Here is a 25,596-nt window from a genome sequence, read left to right as displayed (position 1 = left end):
TTAAAAAGCAACTTACTCTAATATATTAATCTATAAAATGACAGCAGCAGGGAGAGCCGCTCTGTTTTGTGCCCAAGCGTGAGAACATTGAAGTGCCCTTCTCCTGTAATGCCAGAATTTTATGTTGTGTACAAAATTCAAGGATAACATTGAGCAAGAAGCAACTGAAGGATTACATCCTTCTGGTGGGAAACATATGGGGGGATGTTTTGCCTTAAACCGTTCATGTGCGAGACAAAGAGAAACAAAAAGTTTGCATTTGTTCTTTCCTTTCCCTTCTCATTGCTGTTTTTTGTTCACATGGCTGTGGTAGAATCTAACTAAGAAGTGAAAGCAGAGAAATCAAATCAAGCTTTAATCCTTTCCTCAACTTCCGTAACTAAATTTTTGCTCATATCAGTGTAACGATTTTCATGCTCTGAGATTTATCTGTGGAATTCATCTGTAACATGATTCTTGCCCTCAATAAGTGGTACCACTTCCTTGCATCCTCCACCAATAATCTCAAGAGCTGGGAACACTGAGGAAAGAAAAAGAACATATTTCTGGTGTGCGTTTCAAACAACTCTGATTTTACATCTGTATTCCTACTCGAGCAATGATTTAGATGGATGTCTGAATAGATGACAAGATGACACGTAAATGAAAATAACTGAATAATTTTGGTTTTCTACAAACATCACTCTGTTTTGCATCTGAATATAGAAAGGTAGAACTTAGCATTTTGTTACACACATATGTAATTTAAGTCTGTATAAAGCAGAGGAATAATAATGCTTTTTGGGAAGAATGTGGAGCTTAAAAATCCCAAAATGAACAGTTCTGTAGATGTTTAAGGATACAATAGTTGAATTTGTTACAGTTTTATTTATTTGCTGTTTCTTCACAAAACTTCCCTGTTCCTTACCACCAGTTTAATGGATATGTCCTTGAATATTCTCCTTATAGGCATTTAAATATCTGCTGAAGTTCCTAAGGCTGCAATTTGCTTGTAATCTTCCATCTGTTTCAGATCCATTGTAAACACACACAGTCAGGTCTTCAGCTCTATAACAGCATCAAATGAAGCCAGTGCAGTTACATGGGATTTCTTCAGATGAGAATCTCACTTGTGATATTTGTGTCTCCACTTTTCTTCAACCCAAACTGGTTTTCAGCATATAATTACAGTGGTTATTTTTCACCATTCTGATGACAAATTGATCTTAATTGCCTGGTTTTGACTGGCCTTCACGTTCACAATTATGTGAAAAGGATTCTTGAAATATGAGTGTGACCTTTACAAAAATGTTTAGTCAAAACTCCTTTCATAAACTGTTTTTCTAACAAAATTTTTACAGAAGAAAAGGATTTATTTTTAGTACTTTTGTTGTCAGACTCCTGCAATGGTGGCACAGGGTGCTGTGCACAGGACTGTTGTTCACTGCCAGGGAAGATGTCAAGGACTGCTCTAGGTTAAAAATCTGTATTTACTTGTTGGAAAGGTCACACTTGGAGATGTCCATGTTCACTGTTTTTTGCCCTCAAATACTTCATCTTCAGTTTCCTCATTGGAGAAGTTCCCTGTCATGCATGGAGGACCAAGGTGTATGCATTGTTTGAAAGAATTATTCCACTGCATTAGTAGCCATAAACCACATATAGAAATGGGGGAGAGTTAAAGGATATGGTGTATCCAATCTATAATTTACTGTAAATAATTTTACAGTATATTTCACAAATAGAAACCTAGATTAGATAAGAGCTGGAGAAGAAAACTTAAGTGATTGACTATGCATTACAGTATTTTTTATGTTTAATTAGAAGCTGCAGCAAAGCTGGATTCATGGCATTGTCTCTAGATATCTAATTTACTTTGTAATAGTAAATCAGTAATGAAATCACTAAATGCTGACTCTGAGCAGATTTTCTGTGTGCTGGGTTTCTTTAGCTGTAAATGTCCCCAGATAAAAAGCTTGTTTGCTTGTTTTTAAGTATCTAGTGCAGGTCACCAGGAAACAGCTCCTAAAAGCATTCAGAAACCAAATATTCCTAATTCAATTCTTCTCCAAAATGAGTTTTATAACATTTATATTTAACCCAAACCCACTCCAAATCTGGCACTGGCACTCAGAATGTCATCTCTGAGGTACCAAAGAAGCCATGGCAGATAATTTCATTCCTACCAGCAGTGTATATTTTGTACCTTCAATATCAGTCTTTATGGTCTGACACAAGTTGTAAGACTTTTATTGCTGCCAAGCAATAAAAATCCAGGTGTCAGCTTCTTAAAACTCAGAAAGTAATAACACTCCTCATCTTCTATTAAAAAAACATAGGCAGTTTGCTTGGAATAGATTTACAGAGCTTGCAGAACTGAGTTACCACTCTCAGTAATATTTGTGTGTTTAACACCACCTTGCCATGAAACTTAAGTCAATTAATCTGTTTCTGTTCCCTGCAAGTGTAAAATAGGATAGTAGCTTGCAAGCATGTTCATAAAACTCTTTAAATTAAATGCACTGTATGTGTCTTTCCTCTGAAGCCTGCAGAAAAAACCTGGAATGATTCATATCTTATTTTTAAATCATAAGCTTTTGTTTCACCAGGAGTTCATGCTTTCTGTATCTGAAAATGATGCACATAAGTTGTCACCACTGGTCAGGAATAAATACTGAAGTAAAATAAAAATAAAGACTTACACAGCTTCCTGTGTATATTTGGCACTCTAATAATTGTATGTCAGTGTTGAATGTAAAATTCAGAAATAAATGTGCATCTCACACCAACTTAGTAAAAATAGACAAATGGAAATGTTTGTAATTTTAGTGCCAACAAAATATATTGTGCTGCCTATTTCTGGTGGATGTTGTTAAAACAAGAAACACCTCTGTCCTTATGCACTATGAAATAATATGTAGTACTTATTATCAGTGTGGCTTAGTAGGGATACAAATAAGATAAGTCACAGAAAGTTATTGGAATGCAATGAAAGTTTGGTAGCCATGGTAGAACAAGAGAGCAGAAGAATTATAGATTCTATTCCCTTCAGACATGTACCAAATTGCTCATCTTATGCTGTGTTTGGTGTTCTAGGATGTGATGTCCACGTTCTTCCAGTTTGGGGCTTCCATCCAGCAAGAAGCCATTATCATGCTGAAGATCATGCAGGATTATGACTGGCACGTGTTCTCTCTGGTGACCACCACTTTCCCTGGATACCGAGATTTCATCAATGTCATTAAGACCACTGTGGAAAATAGTTTTGTGGGCTGGGACATGCAGAACGTCATCATACTTGACACCGCCTTTGGAGATGCCAAGACTCAAATTCAGCTGAAGAAAATCCATTCGTCCGTCATCCTGCTCTACTGCTCCAAGGACGAAGCTGTCTACATTCTGGACGAGGCTCGGTCCCTGGGCCTCACTGGCTACGATTTCTTTTGGATAGTTCCCAGCCTGGTGAGCGGTAACACAGAAATCACTCCCAAGGAGTTTCCTTCAGGACTCATTTCAGCAGCTTACGATGAGTGGGACTACACTTTAGAAGCTCGGGTGCGGGATGGCCTCGGGGTTATTGCCACTGCCGCATCGGCCATGCTGGAAAAATACTCCTTCATTCCTGAGGCCAGAACGAGCTGCTATGGGCAACTGGAGAAAAATGACAGGCCCTCTCAAACCTTGCACAAGTAAGGCTTCTTGAGTTTGAGGTTTCTTACCTGCATAGCCTTGGTAGTTTTCTGTTCTGTAGGATTTCTGAAGGAGAATTTTGGTTTTCGCTAATCCCACCATGCCCTTTTTAGGCAATGATTTCTCAGATGTTCCAGGAGAAGGTGCAAGAGGGCTTGCTGCACTGATAACTGTGCTCCTGGAGATGATGTTATGTGCTGTGGAGAATAAATACTGCTCTGAATCTAATGTAGAAGATGACAGAAATTGGTCTTAGAGGGTATTAAGCTGAGTTAACAAAATTGGGCTGTTGTGTACGTATAACTATGAGGTAAAATTGCCAAAATGCTCTGGAGGCTGTGCCTGAATCACTTGCATCAGCAGGAACCTGATAATAATATTTTAGAAGACAAGCAATGTGCAGCATTAGAGAGGATGTTGCTGGAAATTATAGAAGTATTAAATTAGTTAGGCAGTTTTTATCACCTAAGAACTGAAATCTGTCACTTCTACTTGTGAGGGGTTTGGTTTTGTCACCTCTGCTAGAATAACTGTAAAATTAATCTGCACTGATCCAAACCGATATAGACAACTCAAAACAGTTGGTCAGATGAGAACTGCCAAGGTTTAAATCAGGATTCCTTTTTTTATTATCATTTTCCTTTTAATTATCCCTTTCAGATGTGATGCTCCTGATTACTTCTATCCGAAGGGTTGCATAACATATATATGTTACATATAACACAGTAGTATGTTTCTTTATCTGGTCTGTGAGAGGAAGGAAAAGGTATCTTGCATATTTTTTTAATAGCTCTTGACAATATCTCATATGGAAGTTACTGAGCAGTATTTATGACATTTGTTCTGATCAAACAATGCAGATGAAGCGCTTTCTACAGAAAAGCAGGATGGAATTGGCACAGGAAGAAAAGTTGGTGCTGATTTCAGATAGGAGATTGTGCAACACTTTTAATCTTGAGTTGTATATGCACATTTGGGTTAGGAGTTGGTTACCAGATGATTTCCTGGGACAGTTGAGGTTTTCCATGAAAACAGCATCTTTGTACACAGAATTCTTTAGAAGCTTTCTTAAAAGCCAGATTCTTCAAAGTAAATGGATTTTAACATTTCATACATGTATTTTTAATAGTTGTACAGTTATCCTTAAAGAGAACTTGCCTTTAGGTTTTTTTGTGTTCCCTGTTCTATTTGTTAGCCTCTGCCTCCAAAACTGCAGATTCACCAGAGGCATTGCAGAAAACTTGTGATTGTTTTCCTGCTGCCCCATTTGCCCTTGGAAGTGGCAGGAGACAGCACTGGGGTGGCTCTGGGAAAGCCAAGGCAGTGTCCCTCACGTCGGGGCAGAGCAGCTGGGAGGCACTGCACATGAGTGTTCAACCTGCACCCAGCCTGAGAGCATCCAAGGGTGGCTCTCAGTGCATGTGCTGGCACTGCCAGGTGACAGTGAAAGCTCATGGCATCCTCTCAACCAAATTCGGGGCTTTAACACTGGGATCTGATCTATAAACAAGGAAGTCTGCTATTAATAATTGAACTCCAGTTTCTGGGAAAGTTATACTGTGTTCTGTCATCAGAAGTGTTGGTGTTTAAAATACCGTGGCTCTGTTGGAAGGGGCACAAAAGCTTGAACCTGTTTTGGAAAAGGCTCCTACCCCATTGTCTGGGTGATACACCAGTGGAGATTTGAATGAGGTATTTAGTACTCAGCACAAGCTGTCTTTCTTCAAACAGTCTTTATTTTCTCCTTAAGCATTTGGACATTACTCTTGGGTACATGGTGTGACTCTTGGGGTGTCCTGTGCAGGGCCAGGAGCTGGACTGGTTGATCCTTGATGGTTCCTTCCAGCTCACATATTCTGTGACTCTGTGATTAAATCTGCATGACTACAAGAACAGGGTTTGTGAGTGTTAGGGCAGTGAGATCAGACTTCACCAGGAGATTCTGCAGTGTGCAGTGCATGATGCACATAGAAATTATTAATAGGAGAAGTAGTGCACTCTGGTTAATCAAGTCACTTCCCAGTGTGAAAAACTGAGCTATGAATCAAGAATAGATTTTCAGTACTGGAGATTCTTTGAGCTTCTCCAACACCACAAGAACAAGAAGGCTTTTCTAATCTAGAAATGTCAGAATTACACTAAAATGAATAAACTTTAAATAGTACTTCTTATGTAATAACTTCCCAAGACTATTCTTGTCACATATAATCTGCAAGAAAGGCAGTAATCTCTGGGAGCTGACCAGTCTCTCCATGCCAAGGTGAATTACATAAATTCATTGTACTTTCTCATCCCCATCACTAAACTGTAGGTTTCTTCTTTACATGACAAATCAATGCCTCAATTGAGGTTTTATTCTGAAGTGAAATCTTCACAGTTTCAGGTCACAGATAGTGCAGCTTTGTATTCTAAACTGCAAGTGTGTATGTACTGTATTAAGAAGCTGACTTGAACAAAGGATTTTTGAGCATCCTCACAATGGAAAGGGCTAAAGTAATTGGAAAGAGCTTATGGAGCAGGGATCTGCTGTGCTGTGCTTCCCTGTTCATGCAGAAAATCAGTGCTGGAGAAGTAGGGTTGAGTGAGAGGACACAGCTTGCAAGCTCAGAAGCGGAGAACTCAGAAAGCAGGGAAGAGGCTGTGTAAGGTGATGCCTGAGCAGAGAAACCTGAACAAGGGAGCAAAAAACAAGAATTTTTTGACTCCTCCTTTGTAATGACTGTCTAATTCAGCTTTAAACCCAGTATAGTATTTTAAGACGATGCCATAATTGCTAATTTGCTTGTAAATGGAAATTGGTAATGCTTTATGTGCGACTTCCCACATCTAGATAGCAATTTTCATCTCCATTTATGAGGAAATTCTATGAGAAGAAAGCCATGAAGTGAAAGCTCCTCCTCCCTCTTTCTCAAATCCTTTGAGTATTAAATTGGTTTGAAGATATATTTGTTTTGAAGCACACAATTTATCTTTCCTCTGCCACTGCAGTTCTGAGATACTTTTATTGGCTTTCTAGGTCCAGAAGAAAATCAGGTTTGCTTTAGTTTTTGCAATGATTTGATCAGTGTTCATTTCTGATACACATGGGAAAACTATTTTTCCCTCTGAATAAAGGATTTATAATAAAATACAGGGCTCATTTTCAATGCATTAAAAACATGGATATATATGTGTATTTCTATCTGTATTGATTCAGTTCATCTCTTCCTATCTGTGTAAGACCCAGATCTCCCAAGGCAGAAAACCACTATTGTGTGAAATACTGGAGCAGCAGGATAAATAGAATTAGCACCTCATTAATGCCATGTCAGCTGAACAAATGCTTGCTCTTTCTCAAAAAAAACCAAACAAACAACAACAAACAAACAACAACCAAAACCAAACAGGAAAACAGGCAAGCAAACAAACAGCAAAACACAATAACCCTGCCTGTCATCACTGAAAACGCTGCTGCTTTGTGAATTGAAATGCTGCTGCTTTGTTTAGATGAGTGCTCAGGGTGTGTATAAAAGTCATGACCCCGGGAGATTCATTTCACAGCGACATTTCCAACCACACCGATCCCTGTAGGGATGGATGAGGACGGCAAAGCTGTTGCTCTGTTGCCACTATCCTGAAAAGCAGAAAGATGTCTGTCCATAAGTAGTCAGTCAATTGTTTACCACCTGGTGCTTATGTTTATTTACATTCAGTTCCAAAATACAGCCAAATAATAGGCAGGATTTGGAGGCCCATCTTCCAGCAGTGAAGGTGTAGGTCTGGAAACCTGGCCAAAGTCCTCTGGGCAGGCTGTCACATCCTGCCCTTCCCAAGCACATTTGCTTTATTTGCCATCACCGAGCCGGGGAGCAGCAGCGATGGGAAGTCCAAAGGGATGGGTTCAACAGCTTAGCTGGTCCTGCTCTGAGTGACCCTGCTTTAAAAACTGAGGGACTCTGTGGGGAGAGTGTATTGAAATGCCAGAGCAATGCCCAGCATTGCACAATTCCGTGGACAACCCTGTGGTTCATTTCCTTGTCCTTGCTGTTGTGCTGCTCTTAGGGCTCAGCGCAGCTACAGCAGCTTTCTCTCCAGAGGGCTTTGCTGCCCCTCTAGTCCTGACAGTCATCCATCAAGTTCAATATTTTGATTCCAGCTTTTGGCATGACAGATAAATTTGCCTCTTTTGAGCAAAGTCAGGGATCAAATGGACACAATGGTTTGATGAATAATCCAGCAAATCTATTTAATCTTTGCCTGCATACAGATCAACAGCCAATTTATAGAGGATTTGTTCATTTCAGTCAGAGGACTTGGGAAAATAAGTATCATCTTTTTTATTGTATGATTGAGGGTGTGTAAATATTGAATTATATATGAAGAAAAATGCTTTTTTAACAGTAGTGTATTTGCTGTGCAGAAAAACACGTTATTTATTTCCACTTAAGACTGTCTGGGATATTTTGTTTGTCTTTCCCATTTTGTGATCCCACTGAGGTTTTACTGGAGCCAGTGGGTGATCATGGGAGTGCATTTTATACAGGGTTATGATCTGGCTTAAGTGTCATGGAGGGAAACAGCTAATTTAAGCATACTTTCAATTTAGTAATTCACTTTTTGGTAGCAGGATCCCACTTTGCTCCTTCATTCGTGTGGGGTTTCTTTCTGATCAGGAGACCCAGTTGATTGTACCAATTGGATTGGTACCCAGGGATGCACAAAGTCTAATTTACTGCTGATGAGCAGGTCTTAAACCTTAACAACCAGATATTTGCCCTTCTTTGAATTCATGTGCTGTAACTACCCTCTTCTACAGTCAGACAGCATTTTCCATCTAGTTGCATAATACAGCAGGAACTGAATGGATGAAACTCTTGTCATATTTGTCCAAAAGTAAAACTAAACTTCACTGGCAACAAAAGAGGGGTTGTGGAGCAAAACTTTGTGCTCAAGAGACCCTGACACAGTGCTGATTTACTGACAGAGTGTTTCAAGAATTTACTGAAAATCTGTATTAAAATTTTCACCCTGGTTGGGTCAGCTTGGGAAGCAGAAGGTACCAAGCAGTTGCTTGATTAGGGACTTCTAGAACGTTATCCCCTTATTGTGTTAATTAAAATAATTTAAAACAAGAGAACAAGTGTGGTCTCTGGGAGCTGAGCAGGGCCAGCCTTCAGAGCTGAAAGCAGGGATCAAAATTCAAAAGATGAGTGAACCTTCTTGGAGACGTAGCTGCTGCAGACACCATCCCCTTGTGGGAAGCCAGACACGCTTCACGGGGAAGAGTCTGGGAGGCTGCTGAGGTGGTGCAGCAAAATGCAGCCACAGTAGTGCTTTTTATGAAATGTTATCGCTACTAATAACATGAACTCACTAAACATTGTGGTGTTTTAGTCTGTGGCAGCCTCCCAGGGAACTGGGCCCTTTCTAATCTTGCTCCTTCCCCTTTCAGAAGGGCTCCCCGAGAGTGTCGTTGCTTGTCTGGCAGAACTGGGGCAAAACGAGTTTCCCAGAGCCAGTGGCAGTTAATGCTTTAAGGAGCAGCTGGCAGGAGGTACAAGGAGCTGGCATGGCATTCCTTGTTCACAGCCACTGAGCATATCGCTCCCAAAGTTTTACTCATCCGTGCTGGCTCAAGGCCTAGGGAGATGCAGCTCCAAAGCAGGGGACCATTGTAGAGTTACACTCAGGAGAGCGAGGGCTGAGGGAAGTGGAGGAGGAGAAGGATGGACAAAGAGGAAGAAGAGACTCTTTGCATCACTTAAAAGGATTTGAATTTAGAAAAAAATTCCTACATAACCTAAGATCTAGAATTGACTTAAAAAAAAGGCATCAGTACTTTGTTTAGTAGTGTTCTGTTGCAGAGTTATTTCTATATGTGCTTCAGGCCACACATTATATATTCTCCATTCTGCATTTTTTGATTTTATTTTACATAGGAAATCTATTTCTTAACAATAAATAATTTGTCTTGGGTTTTCTACTGGTAAGAATCGTTCCAATTTCATGGCAGAATCATACTGAGGAAGTTCAGCAGTTCAAAGCCTCAAGAATAGAAAGAAGAAAAGACAAAATTAGGCTTCACTTCTGCTTTTTTAGGTATGAGGTTCAGTGAATGCCAAGGCCAAACAGGCTAGCTATCTAGATTATTAAAATGGCTGGTTTTTACACTATTTGCAAAAAAAGAGAAATATTGCCATAACATGTTGGTTTTGAGGCATTTCATCTGGTTTAAATCTCAGTTTGGAAATTCCTTCTTTGAGAGAGAAGGGAGAGAGTTTCTTCTACAGAACATGTGTTCCCCCAAGTCTCTGCTGCTTCTCCTCATTGCCTGCGGTTGTCACAGATCTGAAGCACTGCCCCATGGTGAAGAAGGCAGTAAATAAAAAGTGATAGTCCCTGGTGATGGCACCTGGGGTGTTTATCAAGGTTGATTATCTCATCTGAGCTGCAGGATGAGGGCAGGAAACGTGTGTCTGAACTCCTGGCAGTGAGGGGTCCTGTGGGCTTTCTGCTCCCTGCAGCTGCCAGGCCCTGTACTTTATTTTACAGGTCTGGTAACTAAGTTCTCCCCTTTGGAGGCAGCTTAGAAGTGACATGTTTTCATTAATGCCTCTGCATTACCCATCACATTTTTCCCAGCTGCTAATCCGTTTGGGAGCTGCAGACCAGGTGGATTTCACACTAATTATAAACCAGCCTGTTATTGCAGAGCTGCCTGAGTTCCTGAGCCGAACCAGTCCTGCAGGGTCTTCTGGGATACAGGGAGTGGGTCCATACTGAGGATGGGAATTTTTGTGAGGGTTCTCCTCCCTGGCATCCCAGAGAGACAGCAGGTGGAGGTGAAGCCAGGTGGGGACTTCCTGAGCTCCATCACTGGTGGGGCTCCAGTGATTTTGCACTTGCTTTGGTTTCCTGGGATTGCTCTCCTGAAGTTTATGAAGCTGGGGCTAGGATTTGAGACAAAGTGATCTTTATAATAATATAAAATTTCCATAATTTTTTGTTGTTGTTGTTTAGGGTTTTTTTGGGGGGGTTTTGTTTGGTTGGTTTTTTGTTTGTTTTGGGGTTTTTTGATCGTTTTGTTTGAAATAATGCCCAGCACAGAATCCACTAAACCTTCTTGCTTTTGCTCGCAAATCCTTGCACCTGTTACAGGAACACTTGGGTATTTTGAACTTACATCTATCTGGTAAACCTCAAAAGAAATGCCATGGCCTGCAAACATGTTTGCTGTTGTATAACATAGAAATAGAAAGTCTCAAAGATTCTGCTCCAGGAGCAGTTGGGGCTTTGCTGGGGTTTTTACTGTTTTCACACCAGATAGGGAATCCTTAACAAACACCCCATGGACAAAGAAGGTCCTTGTCTCCTGTAAGGAGGCCAGAAAGGTGAGTCTGTCTCAGCAGTATCATACCTTAGCAAATGATCTCCTAGAAGCTGAGCTCTCATCCTTTTGGCAAAGTCTTTACCCATTTGTTAACGGAAATTGTGAAGTTGTGATATAGTATTTACAGGGTAGGAAAACCCACCTAATTCAATATGCTCTGTTTTTATGGTTAGAGTCAGAATTTTGAAAGAGATAAGTATTGCACAGTTTTGGCAATAATCTGAAGGTTTATGTGAACTACTTGATCTTTACGAGTCTATAAAAATAAAGTTGGAAACCTTGAGAGAAGTTTGTAACCTTGGTGCTTCAAAGGCTTGCTGTAAGTACAACAGGAAGAGTGTTCTGCTGTTGTGTTTCAACACTTTTCAGTTTTGTTGGGGAAAATGACAAGCAAGAAAGGATTGTATAAATGTTTAAAGTATTTTTAAAAATATAGTAAAGGTTTGGTTCTTTGCATGATAAAAAACCTGTTTTGTATTCGCCTTGAGAAGAGCTTAACTTCTGTCCAAAAAAAAATTACCACTTTGAATCATGTATCACCTGGGGAATCTTACAAATTTCAGTTTGCAAAAGTTAATTAAGACTTCGGTGTCATAATACCATCACAAGGCCTCCTGCTATCATGTCTTTGCAAAGGCTGCAGCATTAATGAGGTATGAAAGCAGATTAACTACTAATCCAAGGTGTGTGCCGAATTGCCCCCTTAAAGCAATAAGCTCAAATAACCAAGAATATAATTTAGTTAAGAACAGGAATATGCATTTCCAAAGCTACTTCAGAAATGCATTTTGTCCAGTTCAGAAGCCAGAGACATCTTGCACAGAATTAATCTTGGATAAACTTAAAACTCTGTAAGAATAACATATTATAAATGCTTTCCTTACTGCACTCTTCCCAACCAGGGGCAGAAGAGCACGCAGTTGTTTTTAGAAGGGGTAAGAGGTTTGGCATTTTGGCCAGTGAAAGCAAAACAGGACTTCTGTCCTTTGCAGAGGAAAGATGACAATTCAAAAGAGAATGTGGGTTGCAGGCATTTGTTTCAGAAGAACACAGGCAGCTGATGAATTTTGTACAGAAGAATGTTCTTGGGAAAATAAGAATCTCTTTGAAGTCCTTTTTATTGTTGCAATATGAGAAAGTGGGGTAGCTCAGACTGGATCACTCATGGGTACCTTTGTATGCAGATCAGACAATACAATTTTAAGAAACTTTTACAGATTAGTTTAAAAAAAATCCAACCTTGCAAAATATCTTTCAGTACTAAATGGCTGGTAAATTCATGTGGTTTAAAAATGTACACCGACTTCAGTTTTTCAGTTTAGATTTGTGGTTCATATTTTATTTTATTTTTTTGGAACACTTGAGCATCAGCACTGCATCTTGTGATGGCCCTTGACTGGTTAGGACATTTGCATATTAATCCAAAAATATGATGAGTGGTGTTTGAATTCTGGGGTGGTGATCCTACCAAAGTACATAAAGGAAGGGCTCAACTCAAGTCCAGTCACCAATATCGGTTAAAAAACCGAGTGGACACAAAAGCCTGACGTGGTACTGGATGTGTGTTTGGGGTCCAGCCCTTAGGAGGGGACAAAGTACTTGGCTTTAATATGTGTGTTGTGAGGGGTGTTATTGGGAGGGAGCCTCTCAGAGAGGGTGCAGAAGTGCAAATATACAAGTATTGTGTGTTTTCACAGCATATCCTCATTTTCCCCCTGTGGTCACTTCCTGGGCACTTCATTCCCTGGGTCACAATGCATTTGATTTTCAGCAGTGAGTGAATGTTGTGCTGGTTCCTTACATGTATGCACAAGTAAATTCTGTTTGGTGGTTTGTTGCCTCTCAAGGTGGCAAACAAGCCTTTTGTTCCCAAACAAGCTCTTTCACTGCTGGATGAAAAATGGAATATACGGGAAATTAGTTCAACTGAACAGCAAAGTTCTGCCAAGGGGAAAATTTTCACGCTGAAAGTCTGTCACAAAATATGAGTTATTACGATGGGAGAATTTACAAATTGCTGTCAAACCGGTGCTGAATGATGTTAAGATGGCTGTTCAGGGCAGTGCACATTTAATTATTAACTGTTATGATACAATGCCACTATTTCTTCTGGGTCTATAAATGTTTATTTAGTGTGCTTCTGCTGTTGGGATTTTCAGGCAGCTGTGTCAATACAAAGCCTTCTCCTTTGAATATGGAGCTGAATAATTTTGTCTATGTCACATTCACAGGGAGACCATCCTACTACTGTTGCTAAAAACCAACCAACCAACCAAAAAAACCTGCAAACCCATACAAACATGTAAACCTGTATCAGTTTGTTGTGTGTAAAACATTAGTGAAGAATAGCTAAAGTAACTTTTTGCCCTTTAAAACACTTGTGTCTCTGGGATTGATGTCTGCATCGGTCTTGGGCTGAATTCCTTTCAGTGAAATACAGTGCAGTGAAATTCAGTACAATTCAATGTGATTAACTTCAGACCATGGACATGGCATGGGCTGGAGGGCACATTATCTTCTCGAAGTTCTAGGGTGTCACCAAGACTTTGAATTGCAGTTTTACCTCTTACCTGTGGGATAGCTCTGTCAGGCTCACACTGGCGTTGTGGAGTTTTGGTTTTCTTTCAACAAAGTTTAAAAGTTCTCCTTCTTGCACATTTTAATCTGGATCTATCTAATTTTTAAAATTAATTTGTGTTAATTTATATATCTTTTGAAAACCATTGAAAATTAACCTAAATACAAAAAAAGTTTAAGGCATGTATTATTTCTCTTTTGAGACGACTGAACTGAAATATTATAAACCCCTTCAAAGTTTTCATGTCTGGTTTTGGCCTTGGTGGAACTTACGCACGTGTCACAACAGCACAGTGTTGGGAAGGGCTGACAGGACTCTTGGAGGTCTGAACAGGGGAAGACAGACCAGATGCACTTAGCTCTGAGTATCACTCTAGAGAGAGGATAACATAATACATGCAGAGCTGATGCAGATACGTTTAAAATGCTCCTGAAAAGCTGGTGAGGTGGTACTAAGTGCCAGAAAGATTATTCATGGGGTGTACATGTCATGCATAATGTGGAATCTGCTTTAAAAATTATATTTGCATTAAAGTTCATACAAAAACACTGTTTTGCTTTGTTTTGTGCTACAAAACGCCTTGAAATGCTCTGACTCCTGTGCTGCAAGTGCTGGTGCATGTGTTTAATCAGTGGTTCTGATGACTGAACTGGCTGCTCATTAAGTGCTGGACAGCTCATTAATTTCTCAATGAACTCTTTTTCTTTTTTTTTTTTTTTCCCTTGCCTTCCAGGTTTATGATGAATGTGACTTGGGAAGGAAGAGATTTGTCCTTCACGGCCGATGGTTACCAGGCACACCCCAGGCTGGTGGTGATAGTGCTGAACAACGAGCGGGAGTGGGAAAAGGTGAGTCCTGCCCTGGGTACAGGAGCTGAGAGGGTGGGAGAGGCTTGGGAGAGCCCTGGTAATGACGAGCAGACAGATTAATTAATGTCCTGCTTGTCACTGATGATATTTTGCTCTAGGGGGCTTGTCCCAACAGTTCAGAAGAGATAATTGTACCTAGTTCTGGGTACATCCAAGGAGTTTTAACAGGGAAAGCAACAGAGAAACCATGTGGATTTCAGATTTCTGTGAAACACACCCTGCATTTCCATTTCTCACAATTCTGTAAAATAAAATGGATCACTGAAAAATCTCCAAAAGCTTGGTCCTCGGCTACTTAAATTTGGATGGATTTTTATATCTTGACAATTCCAGTCCTTTCATTTGCTTGGTTTTGTGTGTTTGTTTTTTTTTTTTTTTTATTTAAACTGTGAAGTTCCTGCTGAATGGGAGGATAGTCCCAACAAGCTTTGCCTGAAAAATTTATAATCTTGACTACTCCAGGTAGACAAGTGGTCTCCATAGACCTCTATATAGACTAGAAAGAAAAGTGACTTAATATCAGGGTTAATCATATATGCAAATAGTAAATTAAGAAGTTATCATGAACATTCTTTTCTTCAAAACTCCAGTCTCAGCCTCTTTTGGCTCTGAGCTTTGCTGGATATCTGTGGTTTAAAAACAGGGAACCTTAGAAATTGCTTGTAATATGAGACTGTAGGTAAACATACATCACTTATCATCCTCCAGTTCTATTTCAAATTCATGAAGCATGGTCCTGCATTATCTAAATTGCTGCTGAAATTTATGATTTCTTTTTCTTATAGTTTTAGGAATCCATAAAATCAACTTAAAAATCCAATTTGTAAGACTAGAAGACTCTTCATGATGATGAATAATAATGAAAAAATCAGAATTACTGAAGGGCATCTCAATAAATATGTCCTAGATTATCCTGTGTATTTTTTTATGTTCATTTGATGCAAATTTAATTCTCTGGATAAATTTAATCCTTTCCAAATGTGTCAATTTGAATCTTTGGAGGAATCTTTTGCTCGCTAACCATTATGAAAATTTCTTACTCTATTTTAAAGTTCTTCAACATTCTGCATATCATATATAATGTTCTGGAAAAATTATTATACTGCTTGGAGAATATTATTAGTATGAGGCGCCAAAGGCAGAAAATGCTTAAAGAGGCAGCCAACAATGCTTATGTTAAAATAATTTCATACATTTTGTACCTTGAAACTTCTCTAAAGAGGCCATTCAAAGGACAAGGAGAGACGGGTGTGATGTTTTTGAAAAATTAGCCAACAGCAGCGAAGAAATAGTGGGTGAATGAACCAACATTATTTCTAAGAAATAACGTGAGCCTGTTTTAACCTTCCAGTGACTCCCCTATCAGAGAATGAGGACTTGGGGCAGGTTTTGGTGTGCCTACCATGCTGTGTGGCAGCAGTGCATGCCCCTCCTGCTCTGCTGGGCTGATACGTGCTGTCTGTGCACAGTTTTCCATGGAGTAAATCCCTCCCTGCTCACCGTCGTGTTTGAGGGCCTTTAGGAGGAAGAAAAGTGGGACTGAAGGAGGCTCCTGCCCAGAACAAAATGGATTCTTCTGCTCCTCTCTGGCCCCTGCTTTAGAGCCCTGTTGGTGGCAGGCCAGGAGAGGTGCTGGGCAGGGACTGCCGGCCCCGTGTGCCGCTCCCGTGCCTGCTGCTCCAGCACTGGGCTGTGGGAAGGGGGCCAGGTTTAATTATGTCAGAGGGGAGAAGGGAAAGGTGGCCAAGAACAGACTGTCACCACCAGGATTATTCTTCTGACCACAGGCTGATCCCTGCCTCTGTGGATGAAGACAAATAAAGTGACTAATCATATTTCCTGGCGAGCTGGATGCAGCTCTCGGCTATCTTGGAACATCCCACATCTTTATCAGCAGAGCAGCACTGAACACTTCAGTTCCTTTGGCTTAGAGACTTCAGAAGCCCTTCCCCACCCCCTGCTTAATTTGTACATCTCTCTGGTGTTGTCTCAACATTCTCTCCAAGTTGCACTTTTTATCCCACATCTCTCAGCCGGTTTTTTTTCCTCGTTCTTTTTTCCTTGAGCTGTTTTGCTCAATTTCAACACTGTCAAAGCTACTCATCTGAGATCTAACTGCTCTGAGTTTTCAGCCAGCCACTTGCTTTTCCTTCCTATTACAGTATGGCAATGAGTATCACAGAATTGTTTTATTGAAGTTTTAGTAAATATCCTCAAACCTATATGGAAAACATCGAGTCCTAGAATCTAATTAAATGATTTACTCATGTGACAGTGCAACAGTCTGTTAGTCCTCATAATGTAACTAATGTACATAGAAATGGTGAGAACTACTTTATTATTTATGTAGAAAGAGTAATTTGGGTTTATGTGAAAATTTTTTTACCCAATACTCTACTGAAAATCCAAGATGTATTATTTAAACTCAACTTTTATTTGATTTTTAATCTGATTTGACTCAAATACAATTTTTCCTTGGTCTCAGAATTGATATACTTGACTCAAGGCTTGAGGTTATCGAGAATTGATTCAACCATAGTTGAAGAGCACACATATTACCCCTCAGGAAATAAGTTCCTTTTCCTTTAGAAGTGGCTCAGTATTGAAACTTTGAGATAGTAACTTCACATGTAAATGAGGCTGAATGAGGGATTTGTCCCTTATCAGATGCTGAAAAAACCTGGTTGGATGATAATAGTTTGAAGACTGAAAATCACATTTTGGGGCATGTTTCGCAGGCATCTGGCAAGATATTTTGACAGATCTTAAAGCAACTACTCAAACTTCTGACACCAACATTCATATTCTTGCTGCTAATCTTGACAGGCAAAGGGGATGCTGTTCTCAGGCAAGAGATTTTTAAGAAGACAAGTTTAATGTGCGTGTTTCAGTGAAACTTGATAAATTTGCCAGAGTTAACAGTGTTGCCCAAAAATCACCAAAGTGCTGCAGGAACCCTGTGCTAGTGCTAAATAACCCTCAGAAGTCCAGCAGACACAGCTGCAGCTCTGCTGTTAACATTACCTCAGTGTGGTGTGACCTGGGTATCAACTTCACTGACTTGCCAAATTCACAGTCTGCTAGTCTGTCTTTTTTTTTTTTTTCCTGATGTAGAAATAAAATCAATCAATCTGATATTAAAATCATATACTAGAATATAATTAGCAGTGGCAAAAATAGGTGGTTTAATTAGCAGTGTGTATCATATATTTTAGGTGAAGTGCGAAGGACTGTGTAGAATTTAAAGATGGGTGTATTCCATGTGTCAAGATGAGTTCTGGGGTAAAATCAATTTTTACTGCTGCTCCTAGGTAGATGCAGATAAAATTACCACGGTGTCCTTTATTCTGGGTGAATTTGTGTGCTACATGGCACAACTGCTACTTAGACAAGAGTCAGTACTTACATCCAGGTGCATTCCAAACATAGCCTGTCATCTTTAACTTTCTATTAACGCAGGATTTAATGTAGAACTTAATTTTGCTCTGATTAACTAGCATATGCCAGATTTACAAGCTCTGTGTGGGGTTGTACACATTTGTATGTAAGTAGGAATGAGTGGGCAGAGGGTGCGCGGTTCCTGCCTGGAATAAATGAACCAAGGTCTTCACAGAGAGCTCCATCTGGCTCCTGACATCCACCGTCACGGAGCTGAGAAAAGGCAGCTCCCGTCTCTGCTGGTGGAGCTGACTTCCCTGGGCCAGAACTGAGGAACATAATGACACTCGGGCAGATTTCTGACAGAGCTTTTTGTCAGAGCGGTGATAAAAAGTCATTGAGATAGTACAGGGTGGTTCCTTGTGAAATCTCAATTGATTTAGAGCAGGGGTTGTGATAGCTTGAAGGATCCTGGTATCTCATGATAGACATTCCCTGTAAGTTGTGAAGGGATGCATATATTTTAAGCAGAACAGATGAAATCGCATGAGCTAATCCTCTATTTGCGGGTGTATCTTCTGTCAGAGGCTCTGTGGTGTAACATGATACATTCTTTGCCCACAGCAGAAGCAGCAGTGTGCTCTTCAACATCTGTTGGGTTGTCATTTTCTCTGTTCCATCCTTGTTGCTTGGTGTATTTAGTCTTTCTGTAAATATGCCTGTCCTGACACTTATTGTCAGCTGAAAATTGCGTATTGTTTCTGTATCAGTGAGCTTTTGCTTAGCCTAAAGGCCTTTCCTTTGACCTTTACTGGGCTGAGTTGTTTGAATTGCATCAATTACTGTGCAGCATTTCTTAAATCACGTATTCCCAAGGAAGATGGTCCCCACCTCTTTGCTGCCACGAAGGAATTTCAGCTCCCATGGAGAGTGTGGGTGGTGTGCTTTGCTCCTGCTCTTTACATCTAGGTATCAGAGAGGAGATAAAGGAATAGGAAGACTTTCAGGCCAGCTCTTCATCTCTGGAGGTAAAGGTATGGCTGACTGGACATTTCTGGAGAGCTGTAAGATCTGTACTGACTGCAGAGGTGATAAAAAGTCTTTCCTCGCTGGGAGGTGGAGGAAGGGACTGTCAATTTGATTACCTCTTTTCTGATGACATAATCAACTCATAAAATGGCTTCTCTGGCATGAGTTTGAACTCTTGGGCTGTGTAGAGTTATCTGGGACATTTTGCAGAACCAAAGCTATACCAGCCACTGAGGATTTGGTGAGTGCTAATTAATAATTCTCTATTGAAAAATGAGGCTGAAGGAGGTGGTAGCTTTTCTTTTTATCCTCCTGTTCGTTTATACTCTCTCTGGGTCCTTTGTTTTCCTTTGAGCCTTCCCAGTTGCAGGACTGGTGCCTTTCTGACAGTGTCAGGATGAGGGAAGAGTGGGACATTTGCATAGCCCATATGAGATTTTGCAGCAAACTTTGAAAACCTCAAGGTCTTTAAATGGAGGTCTTCAAACCACGTAGGACTGTAAAACACTTCTTATTAATAAGACATGAAACTGCTCACGTCATATTTTGTCCTGTAAATTTAGAGGGCCGCTGTCAAAGAAGGACCTTCAGAAACATGAAGTGACACAAAAGTTAGCAGCTGAAGGTGTCCAGCAGATGCTGTTTCTGGAGGAAGGGTTTTGCCCTTGTGCTTTGTTCTGCAGCTGTTATTGCTAACCTGACAAACTCTGTGCTTTTCAGTTATTGACTTAAACCTTGCCAAAGCAGCTCTTCCTTTTAAGTGGAAAAGTGTGATGAAAAAATAGTGGTAAATAGTTTTTCAATAAAGCAAGATGAGTTCGATTTTTGCTTTTGCTCAGCATTATTTTCTTAACTGGGACAGCTCAAACAGTGTGTTTGCAATAATGTGTGTGTGTTTAGTGCAAGAGGAACATCCCTGAAAATCTTTCTCTTTTCAGAGGTCTGGCTGGGTAGTCCTGGGAGTACACTTAGTATCCATGTTGTCATGTAACATTTTTTCTTACAAAGGGTTGATGACTGTGCATTGAGCACAGCTCCCATCTGCTGGGAGGAGGATGACAGGACCAGGTTATTTGTTTGTTTTTGGTGAGATATGCCGGTGTGACAGACATCCTTTCTGTGCCAACACTGGCCCACAAGGAAGCTCTGCTCAGGATCTGGCCTTGCTCATTTTCTCTGGCTTGTTGATCTCTGTGAAGGTGTGTGAATAGGATTATGTCAATCATATTGTTTAGACACTGCTTTAGGGTGCAGCACGAGAGGGGACTCTGAGGTGTGCAGCAACAGTGCAAGTTGACTGTCTTCCTTTACATAGCTGTGTTTATCTAACTGCTACACACAAACACAGCAAATTATTCATTATCACCCTCTCTGGCTGCAATCTTCAAAAGATAAAGAGGCCTGGATGAGGAGGTGAGAGCACGTATGCCCTACAGTCAGAGGTGTAAGGTGCTTTAGGCAGCAGTGGGTGAGGTGAGGACCCTGTGTTTGCTAATTCAGTCTGACTTCAAACAAGTTCTTCCATGCTCTCAGCTATTTTCTGCTTCCCTTCCTGTATCCTGTAGAGATTAAACCATAGGGAATATTCCAAACTGCTTATGAAGGTGGAGAAAACAGGAAAGAAAGTACAAGTTCAAAAGAAATACAATGGTATATGTACCATTGCATGTCTGGACTTTGAAGCTGAGTTTTGCACCTACAGCAGTGAATCAAGGGTTTGATTCACTACTGAAAGTGCATTTTTTATGGAGGTCCCACTCTTTTGGCCATAATAAGGATTTTTATGGTTTGGACCAGGATCTGCACCTAAAATGACTCTCTTGCCCTTTCTTTCAAGCGAGGGCCGTTTTCTGTGTTTCTCTGGGATTGAGGCCACATCATTATCAGTGTAACTAGGAATCACAGAAATGTTTCATTTTGGATGTTTTGTGGCATTTACATACAGTACAGTAAAGGTATTTGCATGCAGTTTTGGACAGTTCTGTAATGGAGCCATTTCTGCAGCATTTTTTGAGTGTTACCCTCAGCTTGAATTCTTTTTTAAAAAAATGTTTGGTTTAGAAATGCACACTGCTCTGCTTATTACTTCAAAATCTTTCTTAACACAGTTTGGCGTTCCCCACTCTTATAGATGCAACTCTCAGAAGAAATGAGCTGGCAGAGGGATGTGCTTCAGGATCAGGCAGATCTGCCTCCTCACAGCTCCTGGATTGAGTGGTTTAGGAAGGCAGGTAGTCCTGACCACACAAATGCCATCGTGTTTCATTTCTTGATGGTTGGAACAGGCACATTTTCCTCCTCTGAAATTCCTTGTATTCCTTGGCATGGTTGCTGTTTGACTGAAGCACTGCTCTGGCTGGAATTCTCCCCATCCCAGATGGCCATGGAGTATTTAGGGCTAGGAGTGACACCGTGTAAGCTCTCATAAACCAGCACACGCTGCTGTGGCTGCCATGATATCCTATAGATTGATGATGAAACTATTTTTGCAATAACTCTGCCTCATGCAGCGTTAAATGGATAGAAACAATAGGTTTGTTTCCCTGTGTCTGAAATAGTTTGTCTCACAAAGGCTTCATCCACTGTGCTTTGGTTAGATTTCATACTAGCACTGTACATGTATCCTACAATCAATTACCATTGATTTAAGTGAGAAATCCCAATTCCCTTGAAATATTTTGGATTTCCAAATTTAAATGTGTGGTGATTTGGCATTTTATGCCTCCTACATTAAAGTTCAGCAAAACATTTTGACTTATAAACAGGATGGAAAGGAAACTGCAAAGGTCATGTGTTTATATGGTTGTATTCCTAAATAGGAATGGATATAAGTCATGTTCTTTGGGAAATTTTATGATTAATTTTCTAGTCTTTAAAGACAGAAAGTAGGTGATAATTTTTTAATCTTTTTTTTTTTTTTTTGAGTCTCTCATTGTGCTCTTAATTCCCACTATTTTCCTTCCGAAAGAAAAATTCTAACAGTCTCATGATTATGTTGTTATTTGTTTAGCTTAAGCAACTCAAGAATTATTAAAATGCATTAGGTTATAAATTATGTGGGTTGCTAGCTCATTTATATTATCTGTCATTAGATGAAACACGTAATTAGATTTATGGATAAGAAGTAGTTAAAACAGAATCTGAGGAAGAAAATGCAAGACTTTTAAAAATATTTGAATTGTACAGTCCTTTCTGGTGATCTGGAAGTAGAAAGAAACATAGGTTAATTTAGAAGGGAAAATTTATAATAGTAAATAAACAGGAAATTTTAATGTAAAGTGGGATATGCTTTCTTAAACCTGCCCAACAGTTGGCATTACCTAAAGCAGAATAAACCACATTGTTTCTAATGAGAACTATTTCTAGTAGAGTGTTTTATTACAAACGGTTTGGCCTGGCTCAGGTGCGATGGAAGCCTGGAAAAAAGGCTTTCACCATGTTTTTTCAAACTCTAAGTGTAGAAGAGTCTTCTCTTTTGGGAAGATACAGAAATGGCATTATGATATTTTGGTTATTAGTCAGATGTGTGTGTGTGTGGATTAGAATTTGTTTTTTGGGGGGGGTGGTTGTTTAGAACTTTTTCCTTATGAGTTCAAATGGGTCCTGATTACAAAGGGAGTATCTGTTGGCTGTTCTGGCTCAAATGGAAATGCTGCAAATCAAATTTCAGTGTACCTGCCTATAGCCAGGTGATAAGTAGTGTTAACTGATGACATCCAGTCTTTATAAAACAGCTATCATTATTAAAATAATGTTCCCTTATTTGCCTTCACCACAGTGCATTTTCTTACTTCATGAAATCACTAAGAAGTTCTGAAGTAATTTTGATTCAAATAAAAACCCCAAAGCAACTGCCCTGGCAGCATAATTTCCCGTACCTGTACCCCAGCACGTTTAATGTTTGACCCCTTTATTCAAACACCACCAAGCAGCTTCAGCAGCCTGTGGGTCTTGGCCTTTCAGGTGGGGAAATGGGAGAACAACTCCCTGAGCCTGAAGTACTCGGTGTGGCCAAGGTACAGCTCCTTCGCAGACAGCGACCCAGACGACAACCACCTGAGCATTGTTACCCTGGAGGAGGCTCCCTTTGTCATTGTGGAGGACGTGGATCCCTTGATGGAGAGTTGCCAAAAAAACACCGTGCCGTGCCGAAAATTTGTCAGGCTTAAGTGAGTAAATACACAGCATTCCTTATTTTTCCTTTGTATTTCCCCTAGTTTCTCAGTAATTATTTTCTTCCCTTCTTTCACGGTGTAATTGTTCTCTGATACTTTGCTGCTCTTTTTCCTCTTGCTTCCTGTCTTTGCTATTCCTTTAGGATTTCATGTCCTCTTTCTTTTTCCCTTTCCCGCATGGTGTGCTCTTGTTTGCACATCTTCCCTTCCAAAAAGTAGAAGGGTTCTGGTTATACACATGCAAGTCACATTGGATTAATGACAAGAGAGTAAGTTTATAGTAAATTCAAAGTCAACGAGAATTAGCCCTCTTCAGTCATATGAAAGAAGATTGTGTTCTAGAGTGGGCTGTTTTAATGAATCCTCTTCCAATTGTTTCCAGTTATGTTGAGATACGCCTGTTTTCATTAGTCTTTAACAATTTGAGAACGTCTTCCAGTGAAAATGGATGTTTATGCTGAAATGTGGTAGAGGATAAACTACTCCAGCATAAAATACCATTGTGACTTTCCACTGAGAGACAAGTTCCCTGCTTTTATTGCTCCATAGCTTTGGAGCAGTCAATAGAAATCAGTGGAAAAGGTTTCACTGGGCATTTATCAGGGGTGTTTCACCTGTTCTGTGCTTTGCTCTGCATATTTATGAACTGAATATAACAACAGCAGGTTTTGTACTGAGCAGGTGTTAGGGAATATGATGCCTGTTTCTCAGGATTTCCAGAGACTGCTAAATGATTGTGCACATGCTTCCTCAAGCCCAGAGAATTTTTTTCCCTTGACGTAACTGTACTTAGTCAAGTTCTAAACTAGTTTTATTTTAATTTTGAATTCTTTCAAAGGTGGTAAAATACTGCCTTAGATTTTGAAGATGCTTATACTAAAATGTTCTAGAGGCCACAAAATGAACATTTCAGAAAAAAAAAAAAAAAGGAGAGGGAGAGCCTACGTCATTGCACTCAAAGGTGGCCTGAAATTCACCTTCTCAAAGTGCAGGAAAAAGTGCACTTTGAGAAGATGCATCCATTTTCACTACAGTGAACTGCTATGCCTTTTTATAGCTTACATGTGCTTTAATTACTAAATGACATGTAGTCTGATGTCTTGAGAGTAAAAGCAATAAATGATTAATCTAATCCTAAGAGAGAGATTAGTAAAAGGAGACTATGTCTTGATGGAGAAGTGCAGTATGTTAGGCTGGATAGTACAGCAGCAATCATGTCATACAAGGTAACATTTTCTCTGTCTCATCAAGCAGCTACATTATGATTAGTAAAAGCTGCAAACGCCGTATATTTATAAAAGCATCCCGTGGATTATTTCTCTGTTGATTCAGAAAAACATGTCCAGTCACAAGTATGACAAAATGTTGTTTCACAGCATGCTGAATCCCGCTATTGTGGTGCTTCTGTTTTTCCTAGCAGGAATATTTATGTGTCTCCTCTCTGTTGACAGCAACAAAACTAATGAGGGAACTAACGTGAAGAAGTGCTGCAAAGGATTCTGCATTGATATCCTGAAGAAGTTGTCAAAAACTGTCAAGTTCACGTATGACCTGTATTTGGTGACGAACGGGAAACATGGCAAAAAAGTCAATAATGTGTGGAACGGAATGATTGGTGAAGTAAGTCCTGTGGAGTAAAAGGGGCTCTTAAGTAAGGCCTTGGCAATGTTTGGGTTTAGTTCTTCTGGAGAACTGAGGTATTCTCTGCTGAGTGATGGTGGTGGTGTGTTCTCTGTGTGGATCAGGTGGTGTATCACCGGGCAGTGATGGCCGTGGGGTCCCTCACGATTAACGAGGAGCGCTCTGAGGTGGTTGACTTCTCGGTGCCGTTTGTTGAGACTGGGATCAGTGTCATGGTGTCACGGAGCAACGGCACAGTTTCACCATCTGCTTTCCTAGGTATGATTCTCCAATCCATCCAGATAATTTAAATGCCTTTCTGTAGAGTTTGGTTGATTTAACTGTTTGATATATAGTGCATTGGCACGTTTCTGTCAAGTTCTGAATTTTACATTAGGCAGGTTGTACCATGTTGATGTGCTGATTAAAATGATCATTTACACATGAATATAATGCTGTTGGTTTCAGATGCTTTAAGTGAAACCCAAGGATAGTGATTTCAATATGAAATTCAAAGAATCCCCCAAAACCTTCAGTTGGTAAAATTACATCCTCAAACCTGCTTCCTTACAAACTGATTTATGCTTGTTCAGCCCATTATAATTGGTTTAATTGTATCTTTAGATTTAATCTGAAAGGTAATTTGACAACAGTTACCTCTTCTGAAAACCCCACTACTGCACTGGAGAGCTGAGTGTTGATGCAGCTGAACAGGAGAGATGCAGCAAAGCAGTGAAAGAAAGGCTTCTTGCACAAGAATAATCATTTCACCACAGAGCTTTTTCCTTATCTCTGTTCTGTGAAAGCACATTACAGAGATGATGCAAGTAAATATAACACAGTGAGTAATCAAATAACTTCCCAGATGTGGTGATTCCTAAGCAGGTTTTGTCGGTGTTTGATATGAAT

The 25,596-nt window shown here is 40.0% G+C and overlaps 1 protein-coding gene across 4 annotated transcripts in view; it reads left to right on the top strand.

Annotated features, from left to right (window-relative positions):
- Positions 1–25,596, top strand: part of GRIN2A (glutamate ionotropic receptor NMDA type subunit 2A) — a 161,392-nt gene that overhangs the window by 89,018 nt on the left and 46,778 nt on the right. For all 4 annotated transcript variants that reach the window (XM_027885848.1, XM_027885847.1, XM_027885846.1 and 1 more), the window contains exons 4-8: positions 3,076–3,668; positions 14,350–14,464; positions 22,856–23,061; positions 24,519–24,687; positions 24,813–24,966. In XM_027885848.1, coding sequence (XP_027741649.1) covers positions 3,076–3,668; positions 14,350–14,464; positions 22,856–23,061; positions 24,519–24,687; positions 24,813–24,966 — 1,237 coding nt within the window. The remainder of the gene's footprint in view (positions 1–3,075; positions 3,669–14,349; positions 14,465–22,855; positions 23,062–24,518; positions 24,688–24,812; positions 24,967–25,596) is intronic.

This window comes from Empidonax traillii, unplaced genomic scaffold, assembly GCF_003031625.1.
Source record: "Empidonax traillii isolate 1590-97213 ecotype Southwest subspecies unplaced genomic scaffold, ASM303162v1 scaffold173:size850371, whole genome shotgun sequence".
Taxonomy (NCBI): Eukaryota; Metazoa; Chordata; class Aves; order Passeriformes; family Tyrannidae; genus Empidonax; species Empidonax traillii.
Note: the sequence above shows the minus strand (reverse complement) of the source record. Positions and strands in the feature narration are given on the sequence as shown.